At 33.2% G+C, this 23,627-nt stretch overlaps 11 protein-coding genes across 11 annotated transcripts; 1 reads left to right on the plus strand and 10 right to left on the minus strand.

The window, feature by feature from the left end:
- Positions 1–561: 561 nt before the first annotated feature.
- Positions 562–2,986, minus strand: PPL_10304 (GNAT family N-acetyltransferase; the record flags this gene model as incomplete). The annotated part of the gene is made up of 5 exons (XM_020581083.1): positions 562–902; positions 983–1,268; positions 1,368–1,955; positions 2,047–2,190; positions 2,273–2,986. The coding sequence occupies 5 exons, from the start codon at positions 2,984–2,986 to the stop codon at positions 562–564; spliced, it is 2,073 nt and encodes a 690-aa protein (XP_020428668.1).
- Positions 2,987–3,364: 378 nt separating this feature from the next.
- Positions 3,365–6,008, minus strand: PPL_10305 (uncharacterized protein; the record flags this gene model as incomplete). The annotated part of the gene is made up of 5 exons (XM_020581084.1): positions 3,365–3,402; positions 3,498–4,906; positions 4,983–5,167; positions 5,259–5,496; positions 5,572–6,008. 5 exons carry the CDS (start codon positions 6,006–6,008, stop codon positions 3,365–3,367), a joined length of 2,307 nt encoding a protein of 768 aa, XP_020428669.1.
- Positions 6,009–6,075: 67 nt separating this feature from the next.
- docD (SH3 domain-containing protein) lies at positions 6,076–9,050 on the minus strand (the record flags this gene model as incomplete). Its single annotated transcript, XM_020581085.1, has 5 exons — positions 6,076–6,185; positions 6,470–6,772; positions 6,839–8,279; positions 8,355–8,845; positions 8,987–9,050. 5 exons carry the CDS (start codon positions 9,048–9,050, stop codon positions 6,076–6,078), a joined length of 2,409 nt encoding a protein of 802 aa, XP_020428670.1.
- Positions 9,051–9,529: 479 nt separating this feature from the next.
- PPL_10307 (glycoside hydrolase family 35 protein) lies at positions 9,530–11,365 on the minus strand (the record flags this gene model as incomplete). The annotated part of the gene is made up of 1 exon (XM_020581086.1): positions 9,530–11,365. One exon carries the CDS (start codon positions 11,363–11,365, stop codon positions 9,530–9,532), a length of 1,836 nt encoding a protein of 611 aa, XP_020428671.1.
- A 145-nt stretch (positions 11,366–11,510) lies between these two features.
- On the minus strand, positions 11,511–11,945 carry PPL_10308 (uncharacterized protein; the record flags this gene model as incomplete). The annotated part of the gene is made up of 1 exon (XM_020581087.1): positions 11,511–11,945. One exon carries the CDS (start codon positions 11,943–11,945, stop codon positions 11,511–11,513), a length of 435 nt encoding a protein of 144 aa, XP_020428672.1.
- Positions 11,946–12,500: 555 nt separating this feature from the next.
- PPL_10309 (uncharacterized protein) lies at positions 12,501–12,722 on the minus strand (the record flags this gene model as incomplete). Its single annotated transcript, XM_020581088.1, has 1 exon — positions 12,501–12,722. The coding sequence occupies one exon, from the start codon at positions 12,720–12,722 to the stop codon at positions 12,501–12,503; it is 222 nt and encodes a 73-aa protein (XP_020428673.1).
- A 136-nt stretch (positions 12,723–12,858) lies between these two features.
- orcE (origin recognition complex subunit 5) lies at positions 12,859–15,410 on the minus strand (the record flags this gene model as incomplete). The annotated part of the gene is made up of 4 exons (XM_020581089.1): positions 12,859–13,304; positions 13,390–14,017; positions 14,675–15,336; positions 15,404–15,410. The coding sequence occupies 4 exons, from the start codon at positions 15,408–15,410 to the stop codon at positions 12,859–12,861; spliced, it is 1,743 nt and encodes a 580-aa protein (XP_020428674.1).
- A 190-nt stretch (positions 15,411–15,600) lies between these two features.
- On the plus strand, positions 15,601–17,181 carry PPL_10311 (uncharacterized protein; the record flags this gene model as incomplete). Its single annotated transcript, XM_020581090.1, has 4 exons — positions 15,601–15,713; positions 15,815–16,033; positions 16,282–16,515; positions 17,046–17,181. The coding sequence occupies 4 exons, from the start codon at positions 15,601–15,603 to the stop codon at positions 17,179–17,181; spliced, it is 702 nt and encodes a 233-aa protein (XP_020428675.1).
- Positions 17,182–17,441: 260 nt separating this feature from the next.
- PPL_10312 (uncharacterized protein) lies at positions 17,442–17,588 on the minus strand (the record flags this gene model as incomplete). The annotated part of the gene is made up of 1 exon (XM_020581091.1): positions 17,442–17,588. The coding sequence occupies one exon, from the start codon at positions 17,586–17,588 to the stop codon at positions 17,442–17,444; it is 147 nt and encodes a 48-aa protein (XP_020428676.1).
- Positions 17,589–18,008: 420 nt separating this feature from the next.
- Positions 18,009–20,522, minus strand: PPL_10313 (PP2C family serine/threonine-protein phosphatase; the record flags this gene model as incomplete). Its single annotated transcript, XM_020581092.1, has 3 exons — positions 18,009–18,016; positions 18,166–20,279; positions 20,359–20,522. 3 exons carry the CDS (start codon positions 20,520–20,522, stop codon positions 18,009–18,011), a joined length of 2,286 nt encoding a protein of 761 aa, XP_020428677.1.
- A 1,119-nt stretch (positions 20,523–21,641) lies between these two features.
- Positions 21,642–23,327, minus strand: PPL_10314 (Ubiquitin-conjugating enzyme; the record flags this gene model as incomplete). The annotated part of the gene is made up of 1 exon (XM_020581093.1): positions 21,642–23,327. One exon carries the CDS (start codon positions 23,325–23,327, stop codon positions 21,642–21,644), a length of 1,686 nt encoding a protein of 561 aa, XP_020428678.1.
- Positions 23,328–23,627: the final 300 nt, after the last annotated feature.

Below are 23,627 nucleotides of genomic sequence, written 5' to 3' on the forward strand. Positions count from 1 at the left end.
ATATATAAATATAATATAAAAAGATTCCTTACAGATAGTTAAATAACCTTGAAGTACAAATAAAGGGGTTGAGTTTCAAAGTAAAACGCGGGTGTTGGCTAGTGAGACAGGCTCTCTGTTCACCAAAAAAAAATTAAAAAAAAAAAAAAAAAACAAAAATAATATTAAAAAATAAATTTTAATTTCAAAAAATTTCTTTTTTTTATATCTGTCATCAAAAAACAAAAAAAAAATCTACCCAAATCCCAAGCACAACAAAAATTTATGTGTTTTTTTGTTAATCAAGCCGATCAATGACCTTTAAAAATTACTTTATGATTTTTGAAAACAAAAACAACAAAGAACGATTAATTTTTTTATTGTAATTTTTATTCTTAATTAATTTCAAACCTGGTATTTTTTTGAAATTGTCATTGAATGAACTAAAGTGTTAATTAACTTTGCCGACACGAAATTTAATGATCGAAAAGGAAAGAAAAGAAATCAAGGACAAAAAAACTTTTTTGTAATGAAATAAATATTTACTTTTTGTTATCGTGACATATCTGATCTTATCTTATCTTATCTTCTTAATCTTAGTAGATATGCATTTTTAGATCTACCAGATTCATTTGAATAGAATTTATCGTAGAATCCAGCGATGTGTTCCTCTATTTTGAAACCAAACTTTTGGTAGAGTATCATTGCAGTGTTGTTGGTAGATACGTGTAGTGTAATGTCACGACCAACCATTGTTTGTGTCAAGTGATACAACATAAACGATGCAATTCCATTGCCATTCCAGCCAGGTCTCACTGCCAAATACATAATATATCCATCGGGATTCATCATGCCACATCCAATAACCATATTTCTATACATTGCAACCACTGTAAAGTCAGGATATTCTAATATTTCATTTACTGAAAAAAAAAAAGAAATAATATTAGTAAAAATGAATTAGAAATGAATTAGGTTGGTATTTCCAATTGGAAATACAAACAATCTATTCCAGGCCAAAACTCTTCACATAGGAACCATTGAGTTTTATCCACCAAGTCTGGTGTCAGGTAACGGTAGTCTATCGGGTAGAATTCGGTTGCCAGCGGTGAGTACTCGACCATACCGTTGGCAATAAAGAATTGATAGAGTTCACGCAGCAGGGACACACATCGCGGTACAGTCTCATAGTCACGTCTTATGAATGATTTCAACTCTCTAGTTGTATGCGGACTGATATAAGGTTTAATAAGCTGCTCTAAATCACGTTTAGGACAAAGTATCTTTTCCTTAAGTAATTGAAATGGTTTGATTATATTTTGTTGTTGCAGTTGTAGTTGTTGTTGTTTTTGTTTTAACAATTGTGTATTATTATTATTATTATTTACATTAGTCCAATGATAATGTTTCTTTAAATCATTATCTTTTTCAGAAGAGTCTTGACTATTATTATTACTAGTTATTGTTGTTATTGTTGTTGTTATTGATGTTGCAGATGAGTCAGTTGATTTAGGTTGTGGTGGTGGTGGTGGAGGTATTGGTATCATTGGTTTCTTATCGTTTAATAAATATTCGGCATGTACAATCATGGAGTGAATACCGTCATCGTTATAGACGGTGGTGTCTTTGAGTTCACGTCGCCACTTTTCGAGTTGTTGTTGGCGTTCCAACTCTTGTTGTCGTTCCAATTGTTGTTTTCTTTCTAGTTCTTGTTGCTGTTTCTCGAGTAGCTGTTGTTGGTGCTGCTGTTGCTGTGTGGAGAACACCTGCAGTGGATGTGCCAACTCATTGACCTTCTCATCGATGACGCCATTCAGATTCTCCAGAGAGTGCAACGGTTTCTTTGAAAAGACAGCGGGAATCTCTTCCTTGGTAAAGTAAATCGATACTTTTTGATCCTTCTTTTTCATGTGTGATGCATATTGCTGTACTTTTATATCCAAATCGAATGTTTCAAGATTAAGACTTCTCTTATACTATAGTAGTTACAGATGAGATGATCATAACATATGTTGATTAGTTAAGAATAATAATAATAATAGTAAAGTTATTAAAATATAAACATACCTCACGAAGTAGAAATTTTCTTTTAATTCTTTTTACATCTGTTGAAAGTTTAGTATCAGGTACATTCTTGAATGCATTTGCAATGAAATCTTCTTCTGCAATGGTTAGAGGACCAACTAATCTTTTCTTCTTTATTACTTTTTTCTGTTTTAAATATATTTAAAGAAGAGTTTGTTACTATAATTTGATTCCAACTATTGATAACGTTTGTTAGTTAGTTACATACTTCTTCTATTTCTTGTGATGGTGGAGGTGGTCTTTTTAATGAATCTGCTGTCGGTGCATATGTTGTAGTCGTTGTAGAAGTTGTAGGTACCGTTGGTTTTGAAATAGAGGTTGTATTTATATTAGATGGTTGCCTTATATTAGTTGTTGTTGTTGGTATTGTGGATGATGGTATGTTTGTTTTCGATGGTGTTGTTGTTGTTGTCGATACTTTTGATATTGAAGCAGAAGGTACTGTTGGTGTTGTTGTTGTTGTTGTCATTGTTCTTGACAATGATGAAATCGGTACTGATGATGTTGATGATGTCGATGTAGGTATAGCTGTAAATGTAGTTTTTGATATCGGAACTGGTGGTTGTATCGGAGTCGGGGTTGGGTTTGTAGTTGTAGTCATAGTCGTAGTTGTTGTCGAAGCAACAGCAGCTTCATTCTTTGTTAATTTACTATATGGTAAAAATATCTTGGTTTTTGTCGTCGCTGTTGTTGAAGATGTAGATGTAGATGTTGGGGAAGCATTACTCAATGCTGGTGTAGTTGTGTTTGATACTATTGTGTTTGTTGTATGTCCATTTGTATTATTTGATGTTGATGAAGATGTTACAGTGGTAGCATGATTGTTATTATTAGATGTATTTACAGTGGGTGTTGTTGATTGATTTGATATTGTTGAAGGTATTATATTTATATTTGAATTTTTATTTATATTTGTATTCATTCATTTATATCGCAAAATGAAAGTTCATTCGTTTTCAAATCAAACTAATTTAAACTTGAAAAATGATTTTTTTTTTTTTTGGGAATTGTTTAAAATTATTATTATTTAATATATTAAGAGAATATAAAAAATAAGATAATATTTAATTATTATCTAAAAATAATTGTATCTTTTCACAAAAATATCATTGTCATCCAACTTAAAGTTGAAATTTTCCAAGTATTTTTGTTGGACAATTTACTTTTTTCTTTTTTTTAATAGCTCTTTAAGACATTTAATAACTTAAATTAAAATATAAAGAATTAATATTATTTTATGAGAGATTCGGTATATCTTGTTTTATTTGTTTTAAAAAAGTATTGATAAATCAATCGATTTCTATATATCAAGTTCAGATTTCATCTTTTCAAATTGAACTAAAAAAAAAAAAAAAAAAGTAAATAGTTAGTATTATTGTTTTTGTTTGTTTTTCTCAAAATATATTAATTTCTTTTTTTTTTCAGAAACTTACTTTCAAGTTGTTCTTGTAATCCACCCATCTCTTGTGAGCAAACTTTGGAGTGAATCGATAGACAACGCTTTAAGATTTGAACTTGTGAGGTGAGCGAAGTTTTCAATTTCTCAACGGAATCCAGTTTGTCTTTGTTCTCCTCGAGATACTGTTTCGAGAAGAATACCTGTTTGTACATGTTGACACCACCGTTGACCGCTGCATCGATAACACCTTTCAAAACCATAGTGAATGGACTGATATTTGATTCATTGCCATGTTCGTGTTTGTTGCACATCTCCATCAACTCGCTGTTCTTTCCACTCACGGTATTGACGGCATTATCAATCGGACTCAAATTGATCTCGTAACGACGAACAATCTCCGAACGTCTATGAATCGTTGGGAAAGTATCTTGAATGACGAAATGATAGTTGGTAATCCAAAGATCACCAAATTCATTATTACCGCTGCTGCTGCTTGTCGATCCATCTGCAGCTTGTTGTTTCGATTTCTTGAATGGCTTGGAATAGATAAATGTGTTGATATTATTGTGTTGTCTGTATTTCTGTACTTGAATTGGCATTGATTTGCCAGTGCCAGTGGTGGCGGCGGTGTTGGTTGCAATGGTGTTGGGTTGTTTCGGTTCGGACGGTGCCGGTTTGACGGCGTAGATCTGAAGATACTGTCCTGAGCTACCGGTTATCTCTGGTGGCGGTGTCTCTGTGTAGGTGAGAAGTGTTGCATTGGGGAATTTGGCGTTGATTCTCTGCACAAAGTCACTCATACGCTCGAGCTCGAATCCCTTGTAGATAAACTCTTTTCCTTGGATGGCTTGGTCGAATCCACGACCGAAATAGCCAACCTTGAAGTACTCTGAGAAGAAACGTTCGACACCGATCACCTTTCGATAGAATGTCGATTGTTGCTGTAGGATATCGGCCAGCTTCTGATAGTCAAACAACACCTCTTCGTACTGAACAATCAGTTGTTTCATCAGAGTGATGGCACGCTCCCATGCCTTACCCTTATCGAGATATTCGATTGCCAACTTGAAGAGACGCTCCTTACGTTCACGTTGAGTTTGTGCACGGAATCCATCGACAAAGCTCAACTCTTCCATTGGTGAGTCTGACCAGTGTAAAAGATCGGCGTGTAACATCAATGTGTTACCGGCTTCAGTGTAGTTGTTATTGGAAAGATGTTGATTACACAGTAGATGTACATATTTAATGTATGTATCTTGTCTATCGGTTTGTTTGAGATATGCCATCAACTGCATAGCAGCAATAGTTCTATCGTCTTCAAACTCTGGACGATCCGGTAGAGTTCTAAGAGCAAACAACAACTCCAAAAACATTGTCATATCCTTAATGAATATCTTACCAGGTTCTTTAATTAAACTATCTAAATTCATCTTTTCTTCCAAACTTTTAATTTAAAATGTTATTTAGTTAGTTAGTTAGTTATATTTTATACATCATTACAATAAATTTTAATAATTACTTTGTTGAGAAATAAATTCTGAATTTCTCATCCAAGATATCCGCAGCTTCAGTGTTGGTAATTTGATCCAAAGTATTAATAGTTTCAGTTTCAACTTTTTTAAATGATTTATATTCTTTGTATTCACATCTTAACAATTGATAGTATAGATTGATACCAAGTTGTTTAAGATTTGGTTGATTAATCTAAAAATTATTAATTTAAAAAAATAAAAAATTAATGATTAATTTAAAACTCATGATTATCAAAACATTCTTTGATGTTTGCTATACTTACCAACATTAACTCTAAGAATGGACCAATAACAGTTGGTAATAATTTGATTTGATGTTTCTCAAGTGATTCCCACATTCTTTGAATGGTAACAATTAAATCATTTCTCATATCACCATATCTTGATTTGATAGTCTTTTGTTTGGCTTCACTAAAGTGTTCAAGTGCTAATCCTTTCAACTTGAAATAAGTATTTGATAATGTAAAGAATATTGACCATAAATCTAAATCCAATTGTCCCCTAAAAATTAACAAATAATATATTAGATGAGAATTGATTATAATATTATTAAATATTATTATTATTATTATTTACCATGTTTGTGCACTATTTAACTTTTTCAATAGATATTTACTGACTTGGATGATAACTTTTTTAACAGTTGAATATTGGAACATGGTAAGGGTTAACCAGTTATCGGGATAGGTGTTGGATGTTGAGAGAAGTGAGTTTAGTACGTAGAGTAGATCGTATAACATTGTCCAACAGGTGTCGGGTGTAGACGATATGTAGCGATCGAATTGTATTGGTTCAACGAGGTAGAGAATACTGTAGAGATTGTGAACCATGTCCAACTTTGAGATATCGTTTTGTGTACACGATTTAATCGATTGTAGAATGACCGGTAGCAAATCTATCAACTCCCAAACCAGTGCCGGATCTTTCAATTTGATTTGAATGGTATCGATGAGTACCGCTATGATCTCTGCTTGCTTCTTGACGTCGTCCAACGAGTTCGATTGGCAAACCATGTGTTGTTTGAGATGCTGCTTCACCGTCTCCATGAGGAGTGTTCGCGACGACGATTGCAAGAAGAGGTCACCTTCCGCCAGCTTGTGGATGACGTTCATCTTCTCCATGTTCAACAGCTTCAGTGTCTCGTCGAATCGCACCGAGTCGATGAATCGACGTGCAATCTCTGAACGCTCCTCAATGGAAAACAGCTGTCCGAGATCAGAGAACATCGATGAGAAGATACGAAGAGCAATCGTTTGTGCACCGATGTATTCTCGCTCGGTTCGTCGCATGAGTGTACTCAGTGCCGAGAAGACACTGGTCAAATCCTCTTTGAAAGCGGTGTTCAGTGCACTCGAGTGTGTACGATCGTGATTGAGTTTCGAGGTGACAATGAATTTGAGAATGTATTCCATTGATTTGAGTGAAGACATCAGTGTTTTGAAATTGGTGTTCAAAAGAGTTCGCTTCAAACTACCGATCAACAGACTGTGTGCGACGCTCGAGCTGAAATGCTTCTCTATGTATCTGTCCAAGACAGGACGGAAGTTTGTATATCTCGATGTCTTTTCATCTACCAACAAACCGATGATCCAAGTGATAACATTGAACACCAAATCCGGATCATTCACCTTCTTTGCCTCGAGAATAGCAAACAGCGCATTGAATGTCTCTTGCATAAACTTTATAATTTCAATTTGATCTACAAAAGTAAATCTATTTAAAACATCACCTAAATCTCCTGTATATTGATCCCATTTCAAAAGTGTCAATAATGATACTAAAAAAAAATATAATAAGTTAGTATGTATTTGTTTAGTTTTGTTATGTTTTGTAATTTACTTACAATTTTGAGTACACATGGTTGAGCATAGTAATATCTTTATCTTTGTGAATTCACCTTTACGAATTGCAGCTTTGTTACTTGGATCTTTGAGTGAAGGTAAGAACTCTTCGATTGTCTTGGTTGTTTTATAGGTACAGAGTGAATGTGTTTTGTTACCGATGACAGTTCCGTCGGGATTCGTAAGTTTGAGGTATGACATTGCAAATGGTACTTTCTCTTTGGTTTCAGAGGTAGTGCAATGTCTAATGGCGAATACAAGATAGACTTGTTCCAATATCGATAGTGGTACATTTACACGAACTGTTTCCGACCAGTGTGGTTGATTTGAATGATAGAATACAACTGATTTATATTCAGAGCGATGCTTATCACCGTTGAATAGACAATCTTTAACGAGATCACCATTCTCGAGACGCGCTTGAACAATGATCTCAACGTTCTTTGCACTGGTCTTACGATCTTGTGAATACTCACCAGACTCGATGGTGAAGAACAAATCGTTACGTTGATCGCCCGGGTAGATTACCTCTGGGAAACCAAGCTTGTTCGTCACCGATACCTCTTCGAGTACGGGATTCTCTTTGATGACTTGTTTAAGCTCACCTGGCAACAGTGTCATTCCAACGCATATACCCTTGGCTTTGGGAACCTGTTGAAGATTGCCTGGATTCTTTATAATCATTTCGTGCAGTAGTGCAAACGTTGACTCTTGATTCGATGTGTAAATGGGAATGGTGTGTTCCATCTCCTTGCCGACGGTGATGGCATCCTCAATACGCAGAACCGAGCAACCAAACGGACGACGATATAACAACGGACCGGCTTTCTTACTGGATTCAGTCAACATCTTTCCCTTACGAATCAATCTACACACCAGGTACAAATCCATCTGTAGTTCCTTCTTGGAGATATCGATAAAGAGCGTAGAGAGCTTACCGATCTTATCGATGTCGTGTGGCATTCCCTGTGCTGTCAGACCTACTTGATACTCCTCAGTGATGAACTTTCCTTCGGTTTTATTGTAGATTGAGAAGAACAGTTCGGTTTGTTCACCAACGGAACACATGAATATCTTCAAATCCAAGAAGATGTGGTTTGGCATGTGAGTGCTAGCGGTGGTGGCTGCTGCAGCGGCAGCGGCAATCGATGAAGTAACATTGGAGCCGGATTCTGATGTCTCACGTCTCAACACCATCATTGAACGTCTCATTGGATTCGCACGAATGTTAGCAGCTTTCTTCATCAACATCAAATTATTTGCACCACTACCACTTCCAAATTGCGCTGCCAACTGCGGTGACATCTCTCCAGACTGACCCAACTTGGCATCCATCTTTCCACCTGAAGTGGTATCCGATTTCGAATTGTTACCCGATGAAAATGTCTGATTAATACTTCTCTGTATATAATTTGATGTCTTTGATGTATCCAATTCTTGATGCTAAAAATTCATTGAATTTAGAAATAAACAAAATAGTTTAGAAAATTGCCATATATTATTTTAAATTGATATTACCATTCTATAAAGTTGAATTATTCCAGTATTATTTTCGTGTGCAGGTTCACCACTTGGTGTTCTAACGATCATGTCCAATCCCATCAATCTACGACCCTCTTCAATCTTTGAAATGACTTTACCCTTGAGCATCTCACGCACCTCTAGTGTGATTGATGTAGAGAGAATCTTTGAGTGCCAATCGAGTAGCAGTGATAGACGATCTTTCATGATCTTGTACTCTGATATTCTTCGTTCTTTAAAGTAGGTGAGCAGTAACATTCCCCATTCACGAATGACTTGGGTGAGTTCGTTGGTGACCACATCGAAATCGTGCTGAGTGTTTCTCACCACTACATAGCTCGCAGGGAATATACCACGTTGCTGAGTGCCATCGATAACACTAACCACAACACCTCTATACCATTCACTTGATTTCTCCTCTATCTTTATTGAATCTCCAACTCTTAAAGCAACTTGGTTCTCTCCTGATGGTGAATATGAATAGATTGCTAAATAATAAAACAAGTTATTTAAAAAAAAAAATATAAAAATTTTAGTATAAGTTTATATGTATTTATATGTGTGGGTGTGTGTATATATGTTTTGTTTTTTTAAAGGTCGGAATGATTGTTATCTAATTATAAACATACCAGTAGCAACTGTATCATGTACAGGTTTCCATGTACTAACTGAATTTATAAAAAGTCTAGACATTTGTGAAATCTGTAACTGTATCTATATCTTTGTTGATAAAATCTCAAAAACTGAGATAAAACTCAATCTAAAACCAATGTGTAAGATAAAGTATGATTATTTAAATTACTATCTAAAACAAGAATAGATTATTAACTCGATCTTTTGATTTTATCTTTTTAATTTATAAACTAGTTATTTGTTGTTTTTTGATTTCTTTTTATTGATTACAAGTTTGGTCTGGTCTGAAAAAAAAAAAAATCTTTCCCATCATAATTTGATTTGGATATTTTTTAAAAAATTTTAGTAGCTTTGCAAAAAAATTCATTTTTATAATAAAATTTGCAAAAATGTTTGTTTTTTTTTGATGAAAATAACGATCTTCAAATTTAAAATTGTTGGGGTTCTATCCATCAAACACCCACTCTAGATATCTAAATTTTTTGATATGATTTTTTTATTTTTTTGTAAAATTATAAATAAAATGTTAAATATTAATATTAATTAAATATATAATATGAAATTGCAATGATTGCACAATAAACATAGATAAGTGTAATGTGAGTGTACATAGAGCGTGCATCGTTCATTGATGATTCTCCGTCGATTGGCATACCATTTTGAAAGTTTGGATCACCCTTTCTGTTTTTGTACTGATAGGCCGATTCTTTCTCTTCCAACTTGATCGATTTCGGATTGCCTCCAACCTCTTCAAAGATCACCAGCAGATTGGCACCCTCTATCAGCCAGTCTTGTGGAAGATGATAGTTGATCTGACTGGGTTCACCGCAATTGGTGCTACACAGCTGGTCGGTATATCCACCCTGGTAGGAGCAACCGTTGCATCCCCAGCCTTTGGTGATCCAGTATCGCGCGACATGCTTACCGTTAAGCCAGATCATACCTTTGTTCATCCCGCTCATATTCAAAGAGTAGTGTTTGTTTGGCGATAGTTCATGGAGGAAATTGATTTTGTACCAAGTCAGAGGTTGTTGTACACCGCTGAATGACGACCAATCCACTTTGAATATGTTGTTTGGATTGTAAATTGCCAGGCGTTCTCCGTTTACGTAGGGTTTCATTGACCATCCATTGTTGGTAATGTCTGTTCCACCGACCCAAATATTTCCAAGTAGACCACCTGTCACCTTCTCCATATCGACAGTGTAGTGTTGTACTCCGAGTTTACTGTTTAGAATCTGTAGTTTATGCCAACCAAGTGGAATATCCGATTTGATATTGAAAGGATTGGCAGACCAAATGGTGGATTGATACTTTCCATCGATGTAGGCATGTAAGACATCGGAAACATTAGTGGTGAAAACCTCTGCACCTCGCACTTGCAAATTGATCTCAGTGACATACCATAGATAATCGGTTTTATCGTGTGTCAATGAAAGTTGTTCCAATGGTTTACTACTCCATGTGGAATCGGTCATATCGATCTCCTCTACCCACTGCGAGATATAGGCATTGTTGAATGAATTGACCGGTGAGAATCTCTTGCTGGTCATCGCTAGTTTAGATACTTCAGGAGTGGCAGCACTATCAAATACAGTATGGTTGTTGTAGAGAAGGTGAACCGACCATGGTTTAATTATATGATTTTGTCCATTCCAAACTATGTCATTCAGAGCACTCTCATGATTATTGATCAAGAACGAGAGTGATTCACCACCAAAGGTGTAGTGATAGATACTCGATGATCCACCTAGATACTCGGACCGCGGTATCTCTGGAGCGTTCAAAAAGATATGTGAATATTTCTGGAGTAGATTGTTGAATTTTGCGGCGTGACTGTATTTCGGTTCACTTGGATTTCCATATTCGTCGAGTGCAGCGTCATAGTCGTAGCTGTTGACAACCATAGGTGACGATGTACGTCCAAAGTTGGTTCCACCATGCCACATGTAGTAGTTCATCAACGATCCTCCTCTCGCAAACCAATTTCCAACGGCATACAAAACATCCTCCACTGGACGATGAGGAGTCGATTGTTTCCATTGTTGGAACCAACCTGGCCAATTCTCAGTGAAGAACGCCGGTTGGTTTGGATATCTCGCCCAATGTCCTTCGATCCAATCATGACAATAGAATCCATTACATGTATTGATAACAGAGTCTATATCATCTTGTTGACACATAATCCATGGAACACCGACATTCAGTGACTGTGCCAATCTGGCCGACCACTGAGCATACTTGGTTCCACTCTCACCATAACGCTCCTGTACCCAACCATATTCATTCTCTACCTGTGACATAATGATTGGACCGCCGTTTGCAGCGAAATGTCTCTCGAGATACTTGGTAATGAATCGCATCCAACTCTCCATTTCTTTCATGAACGGTTCGTTGTAGTCTCTCATTCGGATACCTGGGATTTCCTTGAGCCAAAACGGGAATCCTCCATAGTTCCACTCTGCACACACCTGGTAAAAGGTAATAAATATTGTTTTGTAAATAATTATTGTTTTTTTTTCAATTTGCAATTGCATTGTTATCTCTTACATAAGGTCCAATACGTAGATTAACGTACAATCCCAAGTCTTTGCAGATATCCAAGAAATGCGATATATCTGCATTTCCTTCGAAATTGAAGACACCTTTCTGCGGTTCGTGAACATCCCAAAAAACATAGGTATCAATCAAGTTGATACCAGCAGCCTTTGTTTGCTGCAATATCGGTCTCCACATCGAGGGTGTACTTCTTGGATAATGAACCGATCCACTTATCAGCAATACACGTTGTCCATCGATAATTAACGATCGTTTATCATAAGTTATTTTATGTGGTATTCCACCTACAAATCCTACAACCAACCACATAAAAACAATTAAAAATAATATTCTAAATTTATCAACATTTCTTCCAAATTCTGATTGGAGTATTGTTGTTTTTCTATCTTGATACATTTTAATATTATATCTATTTCATTTATTTATTCTGAGTTGATTTTTATTTTTAAATTTCATTCTAAGATTGATAATAACTAAATAAAGAAATGTATATAATTTAAAATATTGTGAGTTTTTATATAAATATTTTATATATGTAATATTATATTTACCATTAAAGATAAAATTTTATTATTAAAAAAATAAATAAAAACTCTTTTTAAAAAGGAAAATAATAATAAAAAAAATAAATATCAAAGATTGTAAAAAAAAAAGTATCTATTTATTTCATGTAAGTTCAGTATTTGTTTCTTTTACTAAAGATATCTGTATTTTACATTTTTTTTTCATTCAATTTTCTATTTTTGAATGGAATTTTTAATTATTTGTGTAATTTATGTGTGTGTTGGGGTTTTTTTTATACGTATTAATTATTGGTTAATAAGTATATACTTATTTTATCTAATTTTATTATTAAATAAATCTATTTTTTTATAATTAATTGATAATATGTATCTAAATATAATTAATAATATAAACATTTTATTTATTTTGATTCAACAAGATGATTGATCAAGCATTTGTAAATTCAGCAGAATTCAAATATAAATCGATATCGAAATTAATCGATAGACAAACTAGTTTGATATTCTGATAAGGCACGTTACAACGAAGTCTAATAGATTCCAATGTTCCACTCTCATCAAAGAGTCTTAATGATACCAATGATGCAATCTGCGAGAACAAAATCGAATTATATCTAGTTGTATTCAGTTGTGGAAATATAGAGAACATAATAGCAATTAATCTTTGTATTTCAAATAGTTTTGGTCCGGTTTTCTATATAACACATACATAATAAGATATTAGTTTAAAATGTATCTTTTTAAATTATTATTATTATTATTATTATTTAAATTTACCTTTTCTTTTAATTTGGATCTCTTTTAACGTTTTCCTTTGTATAGAGTAGTTTATCTTTGGTCTTTGAGAAAGTACTTGCAAGGAAACCAGTGATAAGTAGACATTTTGTATTGAATGAAAAACCTAGTTCTTTCATTGAGATATCATGTTGTATCGCTAGTTGTGTAGCATCTACAATGTCGTTTTGTGTTTGTTTATAGATATTATTGATGATTGAGGTGATTGTCGGTTGTATACTATTATACAGCTGTATATTATCGTCTCTCTCTACACCATACTCCAGAGGTTCGATATACTTTGGATAGAGAATCTTTAAGATATGTAAGAGATGTGCTAGATCTCTTATCTGTTGATAAAGAGTCTCCAGAGCAATCTCTGTCAACCTATTATATAATACTAAATCTATATTCCTTTCATTCTTACTAAGATATTTAATAATAGTTGAAAGTTCATCTAAAGATAACAAACAAATTTGTTTAGTTTAATAATATTTGAATGAATGCTATTAAACATGTATCTATTTATATATAATATTTACCTTGTGTATATTGTGGAAAATGAATGGTTAAAGGTGATCTTGAACCAGGTATCAATTGTATGGGTATAACCTTTTCAATTGGAAGTTCACTGATGAGAATGACCGATATTCTATGCTGTGAATACTCTTGTATCTTTAGGAGCATTTGAAGTATCGAACGTTCTAGACAGTCTGCACAATCAATGATTATATATATAATAGGTAGTTGCTTTTGTTTATCATTGTTATCTTCTTGTATGTTATTATTCTGACTCTGTTGTTGTTGTTGTTGTTGTTGTTGTTTTAAAGTATATCTAAGTTTCTCTACTAGATGATCGCATAGTTCAACTAAAGTAGGACAATTACTCTGAGTGATATTGAATCTTAATGAATTTTGTTTATATCTATAATGTAAACTAATTAAATCTGCTTCTAATAGATGATTACTACTATTATCATTATTGTTGTTAACATTATTAATAGGTATTGTTAGATTTGATAATAGATTTTGAAATAGAGTTGTTTTGTCATAGTTTGTCTTTGCATCGATTTGACTGTACACTGCATTATGATCGGTTAGTACTTGAAGTAAAGTACTTAGTTTACCACTATGAGAAGGTCCCCAAACATATAATGATCCTACATATTTCTATATTGAAAACCATTCAACAACACTACAAATTAGTAAATTATTTAAAAAAAAAGAGTTATAATATTAATAATGATAAAAGATAAATACAATTAAAAATAATCTATTTAATTGATGAAATTGTAACTTTCTAACTTCTAAATGCATTAAATAAATAATGAATCAAGCTTAAGTGTCGACAAAATTTGTTTGTTTTGCAAAAGAAGTCTTATCAAGTTTGAAAATAGCAATGATGGTTAATTTTTATTTCGAAAGCTTTTCATTGATTAATTAATTAGTTATCTATTTTTTTTTAAATGATTATCTATTCTTTCTATTATTGGTCTTATTGTATCTATTTGTTTGTCTATTTCACCGATGACTACGATCTTTTTGTAGATACTATGATTTATGAATATCGATGGCAATACAAGTGGTAAAAGTGAAATGTTTAGAAAAGGAATTGCCATCAAACCAATTGATATAGCGGCCAACGGTATTATTTTTATTAGATTGATATAAAAGAAATCATAAATATAATAACAAATAATAAACAAATTCTTAATAACTGGATTTTATTAGTTCATCAATAACTTTGATTAATTTGTCAATATCACCAATAAATTTGATTTTGTGAGCTATAAGCACTCCATTTTGGGTTGTCCCCATTATAAATACCAATGGTGTACCCCAAATACTATATGCTGAGAGTGCAACACTTGCAACTCCCAAAACAACCAAAGATTTAATGGTAATGATAGACCTTTGCTTCATTTGTAACAATCTTAGACGTATGGTATGCAATCTATTAATGGTGTTTGAGAGCCTCAAGATTAATCTATCACGCTCGATATCTGTACTTGGAATTTGAAGATACTCTTTAATGTACTCTTCTGTTCTATTTTGTAACTCTTTCACTTCTTCTTGATAACCATTCAACTCTTTATCCTCCGTTTTTTGGTCCTGCGACAATTTATATACAACTAAAATATTGGCTACAACTACCAGAGTTGAAATAGACATCATAATAGTCTTTTTGGTTTGGAGGTAGGTTCCTAAAATCTCTGCAACTGTCATGCCATCTTGAAGAGTTATTTCCTTTGGGGCGAACTTTCTAATAATGTCTACAATCTTGTCCAATGTTGACTTTTCTGGATTCTCTGCATCATCTTCTAAAGTCTTTTGTAAATGGGGATCATCATCGAAAATAAATTGATGTTCTTGAATTACATCAAGTAATTTATCTATATTAATTTTAGTAGAGTCTTTTTCTTTTTTGTAAAATGAATTTACATCTATTTTGCTAATTTGTTCAAGGAAACTAAAGATATTTTCAAAGCCTTTATATATATATATAAATTTTATTAATTTTAAAATATTATCAAAAGTTATTTCTAATATACTTACTATTCATTGTAATATTTTGGTTGTGTTTGCTTATTTTTGATTATAATCATTATTTTGTTTGTTTTTCATTTTTGTGTGGGTAAAAAAAAATAAACTTTTTTTCGCGAAAAGCTCCATACGTTTTCTTTTTTTTTAACATAAACATAACATATGTTATATTTACCTTATCACATAAATATATTGATAATATTATACAAATGAGCTTACAAGTTGAACCTAGTAAACATACTTCTGAAAGAATTGAAGATCTTATGAAATTGATTAAAGAAATCATATCCCGTCTTGGAACAGAATGTCCCGATTGCTCTCGGTGAGACGAATAGAATATGCCAAGGTTGCAATAGGAAGCAAACATCCAATTACCTGAAATGATTCAAAACCAAATGAATTTGCATACTTTTGTATGCTAAGTTGCATGTCAGGTTACTTCAAATCGAAGAGAGATCAATGGATGGTTTGGGGTGATACTCATTCTATGGTAGAACAGAGACAACCAGATATCGATTTATCTTCACCAACGATAGATGTTCCTAAAGGAGGAGGTAAAAAACAAACAAGAAAAGCTGTAGATGAAGTAGAGGAAGAAGAAAATGAAGCCGCTAAAGGAAAGAGAGTATACAATAAAAAAAGGTAAAAAACAATGATTCAAATGTTTTATATACATATATATGTGTCTAATTTAATATATTTTAATAAAATCAGATAGTAATTACTATGAAGCTTTCATAAGAAAACATTCTTGAACTGTGGAAGCTGCACAACTTTCTACATAACTAACTGCACAACGGAGTTATGTAGAAATGACAGCTTTTTTATTAAGGTGTCGCCACAACCTCCTTGAGTTATGAAGTAATCTCACGATAATTTTATATTAAAAGTACATTTACACTCAGACAATACTTTAACAAAGTATTGGATCAATTATCGGACTATTGCACGGGTTATTTTCAAGACATTGTGGATCATAATGAGTTGGAAGAAGGAAGTGTGACCATGCAATTTAAAGGACAAAACACCCAAGTTCATTTGGTAGTTGATGGATCCAAGCAAGAAATACAGACACCAAAATCAAAGGAAGAACAAGAACGAACTGATTCTGGAAAGAAATCAACGTATTCCTTAACACGTTTGGTTTTTTGTAATCCATATGGGAAGCCAGTTTTGTTTTGGTTACAGGACACCCTCTAAATTTTACAAATCGAATCATTGTTTAAAATTTGTTTTTAAAGTTAGTTAGTTAAGTGAGTAGAAGTTTATAGTTATAATATTAATGATTAAAGATAAATACAAATAAAAATAATCTATTTAATTGATGAAATTGGAATTTCTAACTTCTAAATGCACTAAATTAAATAACACCTTGATATATTTGTCCAATTTCCAAACAAAAACAATTTCAAGTTTTATCAGGTTGGATGTTGGAATTGTAATTCCAAGGTATCAATCAACCGACTAATTAACACAAATTATTTTTAGCTCAACAAAACTAAATAAACAATTCATTATATTTTATACTCCTCACTCAACACATAATTTAATACTTATAACATCATTAATAATACTACTAGGTCTTTATTACCACAAATTAACGAAGTTTCTAACATTGGGAAAACAATTCTAAAGTTTATTTTTATCTTTCAAGAAAAATGACTTTCCAAAGTCTTTTACTTGAAATGGTTATCTATATTTCTTTAAATGATTATCTATTCTATCTATTATTGGCTTTATTCTATCAATTTGTTTCTTTCTTTAAGATAACTGGTTGTGATTTTGAATAAATGACTCGATTTTATTATTCAACTCCACAACAACCTTGACAAGGTTCTCGATATCACCAATAAATATGATTTTATGAGCTATGAGCACACCATGATTGGATATCGTTAATGCGATTGATGTAGCTACCACTGGTACACTCACACCACCCAAAAATATAGTGAATGCCGCACTTGCAACTCCCAAAACAACCAAAGGTATAATTGAGATGATAGAGGTTAGTTTCATTTGTAACAATTTTAGATGTATGGTATGCAATCTATTATTGGTTATTGTGAATTGATTTTAAGATTAAACTATCCCTCTTATATGTACTTGGAGTCTCAAGATACTTTTCAAAATACTCTTCTGCTTTACTTTGTAATTGTTTCACTTCTTCTTGAAAACCATTAAATTCATTGTCCTTCATTTTTTTGATCCTGCCACAATTTATATAGAACAACAATATTGGTCACAGCCACCAAAGCTGAAATAGAAATCATAATATTTTGTTTGGTTTCGCGGTAGGCTTCTAAAATCTCTGCAATTGTCATACCATCTTTAAGAGTTACTTTTGGAGCGTAAGTTTTTAATAAAGTTTATTATTTTGTCCAAGTTTGATTTCTTTATATTTTGAATATTGAATCTATATCTATGTTGCTAATTTGTTGAACGAATCTAAAAATTTTTTCAAAGTCTGACATATGTTTAACTTTTTATTTTAAATAATAAAGTTATTTTTAAAGATACTTACTGCTCATGGTATTCACTTTCTTAATAATAAAGATTAATGTATTCCAAATCCGAATAAATACCAAAAATTTATTGTGAGAAAAGTTAAAATTTCAACTTAATTATCTGATTTAAAAAAAAAACTTTAAATTTTAAATTTTCACTTTTTGATTATTATAATAGTAAAAGCATTATACAGGTTGTACAATTAAAAAAAGAATGTGTTTATTATAAATTATTATGTATTATTTATACCAATTATATTGATTGTTTACCAACTCTAAATGCTACACAAGTTGAATGATCCATCTTACCTGGATATAACTTCAAATCATCGGGTAGTGGTTTATTTGGTGAGTTGACCATAAACTCTCTACTGGATCGTGTTGTCTCTACACAATGTTCAATGAGTTTCTCTACGATAGTCTTTGGTGTAAGTGTCCATTCTTCTTGTTGAACGTGATGATGTGGTTGCTGTTGTTGTAATAGTTGTTGTTGTTGATGATGTTGAATAGCTGCAGCGTTGAGTAATCTCTTCTTGAGGAACTCTTGCATATATTTAGATTTACATTCTTGAATCTTCTCTGTTTCCATGTCGGACCAGTGGTCGTAAGGCAGTTGACACTCACGCGGTGTAACACCAATCGTTTGAGGATCGAGGTTATCATGGACACCGTCCGACACCAAGATGATAATATCATTCTCTTGACACGGTAGGAAATGCAGACAGAGGTTACGCAGATCGGGATGTCCATTTGCGACGTATGGACCGAGACGACCACCCGGATCCTTTGGGTCATCTACATTACCACGATTGTTCTTGGTGATATCTGTGAATTTCTTGTTGGCATGGTTATAATGGAATACTTTACAGTCACCAACACTTGCACAAATGAATCCCCATTTCGTTGAAAGTGTGTCTCTATTATTTGATCTTGTTGGAGCTGATCTTGATAATAAATTATTATTATTATTATTGTTGTTGTTGTTGTTGCTGATTGTTGGTAATGTATTTGATAGATTTTCAGATGGTATAAGTGGAGATGGTGGTGTTGATGACAATGGTGAAGATGGTAGTGATGATGGTAACTTTGAGAGTGTTGGTGATGGTGGATTAGATGTTGCCGATGGTGTAGGTGGTGTTGAAGTTGATGGTATCTGATTGTTTGTTGGATTTGAATTGTTGTTGTTGTTGGTGTTGTTGTTAAAGTCGTTGTTTCCAATGAGCTCAACCATTACTCCACCCAAGAGAGTAGTTGTTCCGGCATCCCAAATATCGGTTTTCTCTTCAATGATTTTGTTGTGAGCATAGTTGAATGCCGAGAGTATGTGATTTCCAGCATCCTGAACGGTCTGAATCTCAGAGGACAACGCTTTGCTAATAAAGTCAACGAACGAGGTCGATGCTTTGAGTGCAGCTTCGGCGGGACGAGTTCCCCAGTTGCAACCGTCGGCAATCGCAGCGATCACACGGTTACTCTGCATCTGGATGCAAAAGTGGTCACAAATAGGATCACCGTCACGCTTTGGATGTCCCGGTAGATGAGGGTAGGTAGAGACGGTCTTGGCAAAGAAATTGTTGTTGAAGCAAGCGTGAACCGATGACTCGAGCTGGTCGGACGACGGACCGTTGATGGTGAAGATAAAGGAATCGTTCTTTGGCTCGGCAATGAGGAACTTTGGGAATTTATTATCTACACTTCCAATGACCACAGGTGCCAAGTCGATTCCCTTTAGCAGACTGACGGAACTGGTTCCACGTTGCAATGAAATAGGCTCATCTAATCCAAAACCATTTGGATAGGGTACTGATTGAATGTTTGGTGAAATTACAGAGGTTGTTGTTGTTGATGATGATGTTGGTGCTAATGATGATGATGTTTGTGTTGAAGTTGCTGTTGAAGTTGTTAATAAAGATGAATTGGTTGTTGTAGTGGCAGTAGTTAAAGAAGCAGCAGCAACAGAAGCATTGTTTGTTAGATAGTTTTCAGCTGTTGATGTATTGGTTAAAACTACAGAAGGATTTACTTGTTTCATTAACAATTTAATATGATTTGATTGTTGGTTTACAATTTTCAAGAGATCCACCAAGCCTATTTCAATTTTCTCCGAGACTACCAATGCTTCGTCGACTTGTTGTTCATTATCAATACCATTACTACCACTATTATTACTGCTACTACTACTGATATCATTTGGATTATTTAGAATATTGAGTACCTGATTGTAACCTGGATGTACTGGACTATGTTCACTTGACAAACTAATAAGATTCAGTGTGTGATCCAACAATTTCAAACCCAGCGATATATTAGGTGAAACATTGATATTCTTTTCTTTTAATAATCTTTGATAAACTTTGGTTGCATTTTCAATTGATTTATGTAATCTTTATTGATTTAATTAAAAATAAATAAATAAATTAATATTAAAAAATAATTTAATTTAAAATATATATTAATAGTTACTTTGAAATTGAATCATCAGATGTTATATCTTGTTGATCTTGTGATGATTGATTGTTAATATTTGTTTGACTATTATTATTATTATCTGTTGATTTAATATTGTACAAGTCGGGATCTTCATCGTCAGCCGAATAAGATCTCATATGACGAAAAGATGACTCCATATTTGATCAAACTATAGCATAGGATCTTATATCATAGGATGTAAATGATGAAATCAAATTAATGTAAAAATTTTTAATAAAAAACATTCACCATCACTTGAGTTATTTTTAATCATTTTTAATTAATTGTTTTTTTTTTGTTTTTTATTTTTAATTTTGAAAAAAAACAATTTAAATTTTTTTGTTTTTGAATTTAAAAACCCATGATCAATGATACACACGATCGCAATCTATCTTTGGGAATTTTGATCAAAAAAAAAAAAAATATGATCTGTATTAGTTAGCATGTTTGTTTTACAGGCAAAAGTCTTTTATAATTATTATAAACTAAACAAAGCAGAATGAACAAAATAGTGTAAATCTATATATTTTTATCTTTTTATTATAATGATGTTTGGTGTTGAGGTGTACCTTTGATACTCTGAATAAACTGCAATACAGAGCAAATACATCTATGAGAAATATATAGGATTTACCAAATATAATTCTGATCTCATAGCCTCGAGATAAATTAGATTAATCAAAGAATGCCATTTCCACTTGGGTTGGCAGAAAGAGATTAAGCTTTCTAGAACAGATACTACACTTGATCAAAGCAATTTAATGCAATTTGAAGAAGTGATTTTAAACTCTCTATCTGCACTTTTATTTAAATCGAAATTCTATTACAATTGATTATGGATATCTTTATTCTATACTTTTCATCTATTCAAACAATGATTTATTTGTAATCATTCGATTATTATTTTTAAAATGTCGTCAATCAAAAAAAAAGTTTATTATTGTTAGAAGAAATCTACCAGAAAAAACCTAAATTAAATAATATTTTTTGGCTACCTACAATCGCTCTACCTTTGACTTGAAATTTCGATCCAAGAATCTTTTATCTCCAATATATATAGATTTAGAAACATCTTCTTTTTCTATTCAAAAAATATCTATGATTTTATTCTTATAATATAAATTAATTCTTATAGATTATCTTTTATCATGTTTAATTATTTTAATGTATTATCAATAGAATCAAAAAATATATGAAATCATAAATATTCATTCTTTTCTATTTTATTTATTTACAGAGTAATTATTTTTCTTGGTCGATCCAACATTGTTAAATTTTTATTCTAATGAATGAAGAGTCTTTAACTCTGCAAGTGTAAATCCAGCATGTGTTTTATTCCACTGTCTTGCACTATTCCAATATTCGGTTGGATTATCACGATAGAGACCGGCTTTGACAGCATCCAATGGATCCATTGGATTTGGATCGGTCAACAACGCACAAATCGATAACATGATTCTATGAATGGTGAGTGCTGGCGAGAAACTATCCTTTAAGATGTCCAAACAGATCATACCGTCGGAAGAGATATTGCAATGGAATACCTTGGTTTCGAATCTGACTTTGGGTGGTTTGAATGGATAGTCCTCTGGGAAGACGACACTCAACATGTAGAGACCATCGTAGGCTGTTCCAGCCGGACCCTTCATGATGATCTTCCAAATCTTGATATTCGACTCCGACATGAAAATATAGAACGATGGTTGTGTTGAGTTTTCGATTTCCTTTTGGAAATTGGTGTACTCTGCAATGATACGCTTGTTGGCACTCGATGATTTGGCCTTGGCAGCGGTCTCCTCTTTCAACGCTCCACCTACACACTTGCCACTGGAGGCAACAGCACTCTCTACTTTACGCTCAACAGTAGTTACAGTGGTCGGAGTGATTCCAAGGAATGCTTCACGTGTGGCAATGTCAATGGAGAATGGTTTAAAGTCACTTCTTGAACTTAGATTGATGAGTGCCTCTCGCTCAAAGAGTTCAACACCGGCCTGTGAAGAATCAATGATGAAACACGATCCTCCTGTTGCTTTGGTAAAGGTTCCCAGTGCTTCTTTATCGGCACCATTTCCACATGGAATGGCATCCAAAACGATATTGTGTTCTTTCAAATAGGTGAAAACCTTGTATGGATCGGAACCACTGTTGTCTTGACCGTCGGTCAGTGCAAAAACTCTGCAATTTAGATCGTCGGACAACAAGATATCGGCTGGATGTTTGTTTTTGTAGCTGACAATGGTTTCCGCTGCCAACTTGATCGCTTCGTAGAGACGTGTCTTGGCTTGATTGGCATCGACATCTCCCAACTCGGTTGAGAAGGAATCAAAGTTTCTTGTAGGTTGGAAGGTGAGATCGATGCGCTCACCAAAACAAACGAGACCAACACATGCAGGAATCTCTTGTTGCACGTATTTATCAATGAATGTCTGGAAGAGTGCTTGTGCCACTTCGATTCTTGTCATTTCCAATTCACCCGGCACCTTTGAACCAGCATAAGCAGCAGCTTTCATCGAACCACTCACATCCAAAACAATGATATCGATCTGTTTGATCTTTTCTGAGAATACCGATACTGTTGGTTTAATTGGAATGAATGGTTCTGTGTTGTTGTTGTTGTTGTTGCTATCGGTAATATCACCAATAGATAATCTTCTTGTTGAATTGACAATGTTGGTAATCGAAGATGTGTTGTTATCTGTTGGTGTGGTGGTTGTAGTTGCTGCTGCTGCCGATGTAATTTGTTTAAGAATTAATTCTACATTATCATTAATACCCAAATCCTCCAATGTATCTTCTTTAAATAATTCAGAGCTATCATTTAACAATTGTAATTGATCGGCAGGAATAGAGGTGATGGCTGCTCTCTTTATGATTTCCTCGAGCAACTCATGAACTTTCTGTGTTTTCTTGAATGGAAGTGCAATTTTTTTATTTTGAAAGATGATATTAATTGTTATTGCCATTGTTATATAATAATAGTATATTAAAAAAAATAAAAATAAAGTAATTGATAAATATTTATTTACAATGAAACTGTAATAAAAGATATGATTTAAATAATAAAAGTATGTTGATTGACTTTATCATCATGATTCTCTATTTATATTCTCAGATTTATCTTATTTTAAATTAATTCATCGAAAATGTTTGGATCTTTTGTTTGTTGATGTGCTTGATTCATCAAATCACTCTAGTGAATATTTGTGACTCAGTGGGGTTCATTTTTTTTCACACCATTTTCCATTTTTTTTTAAAAAACCAAA

Source organism: Heterostelium album, assembly GCF_000004825.1.
Source record: "Heterostelium album PN500 unplaced genomic scaffold PPL_scaffold12, whole genome shotgun sequence".
NCBI lineage: Eukaryota > Evosea > Eumycetozoa > Acytosteliales > Acytosteliaceae > Heterostelium > Heterostelium album.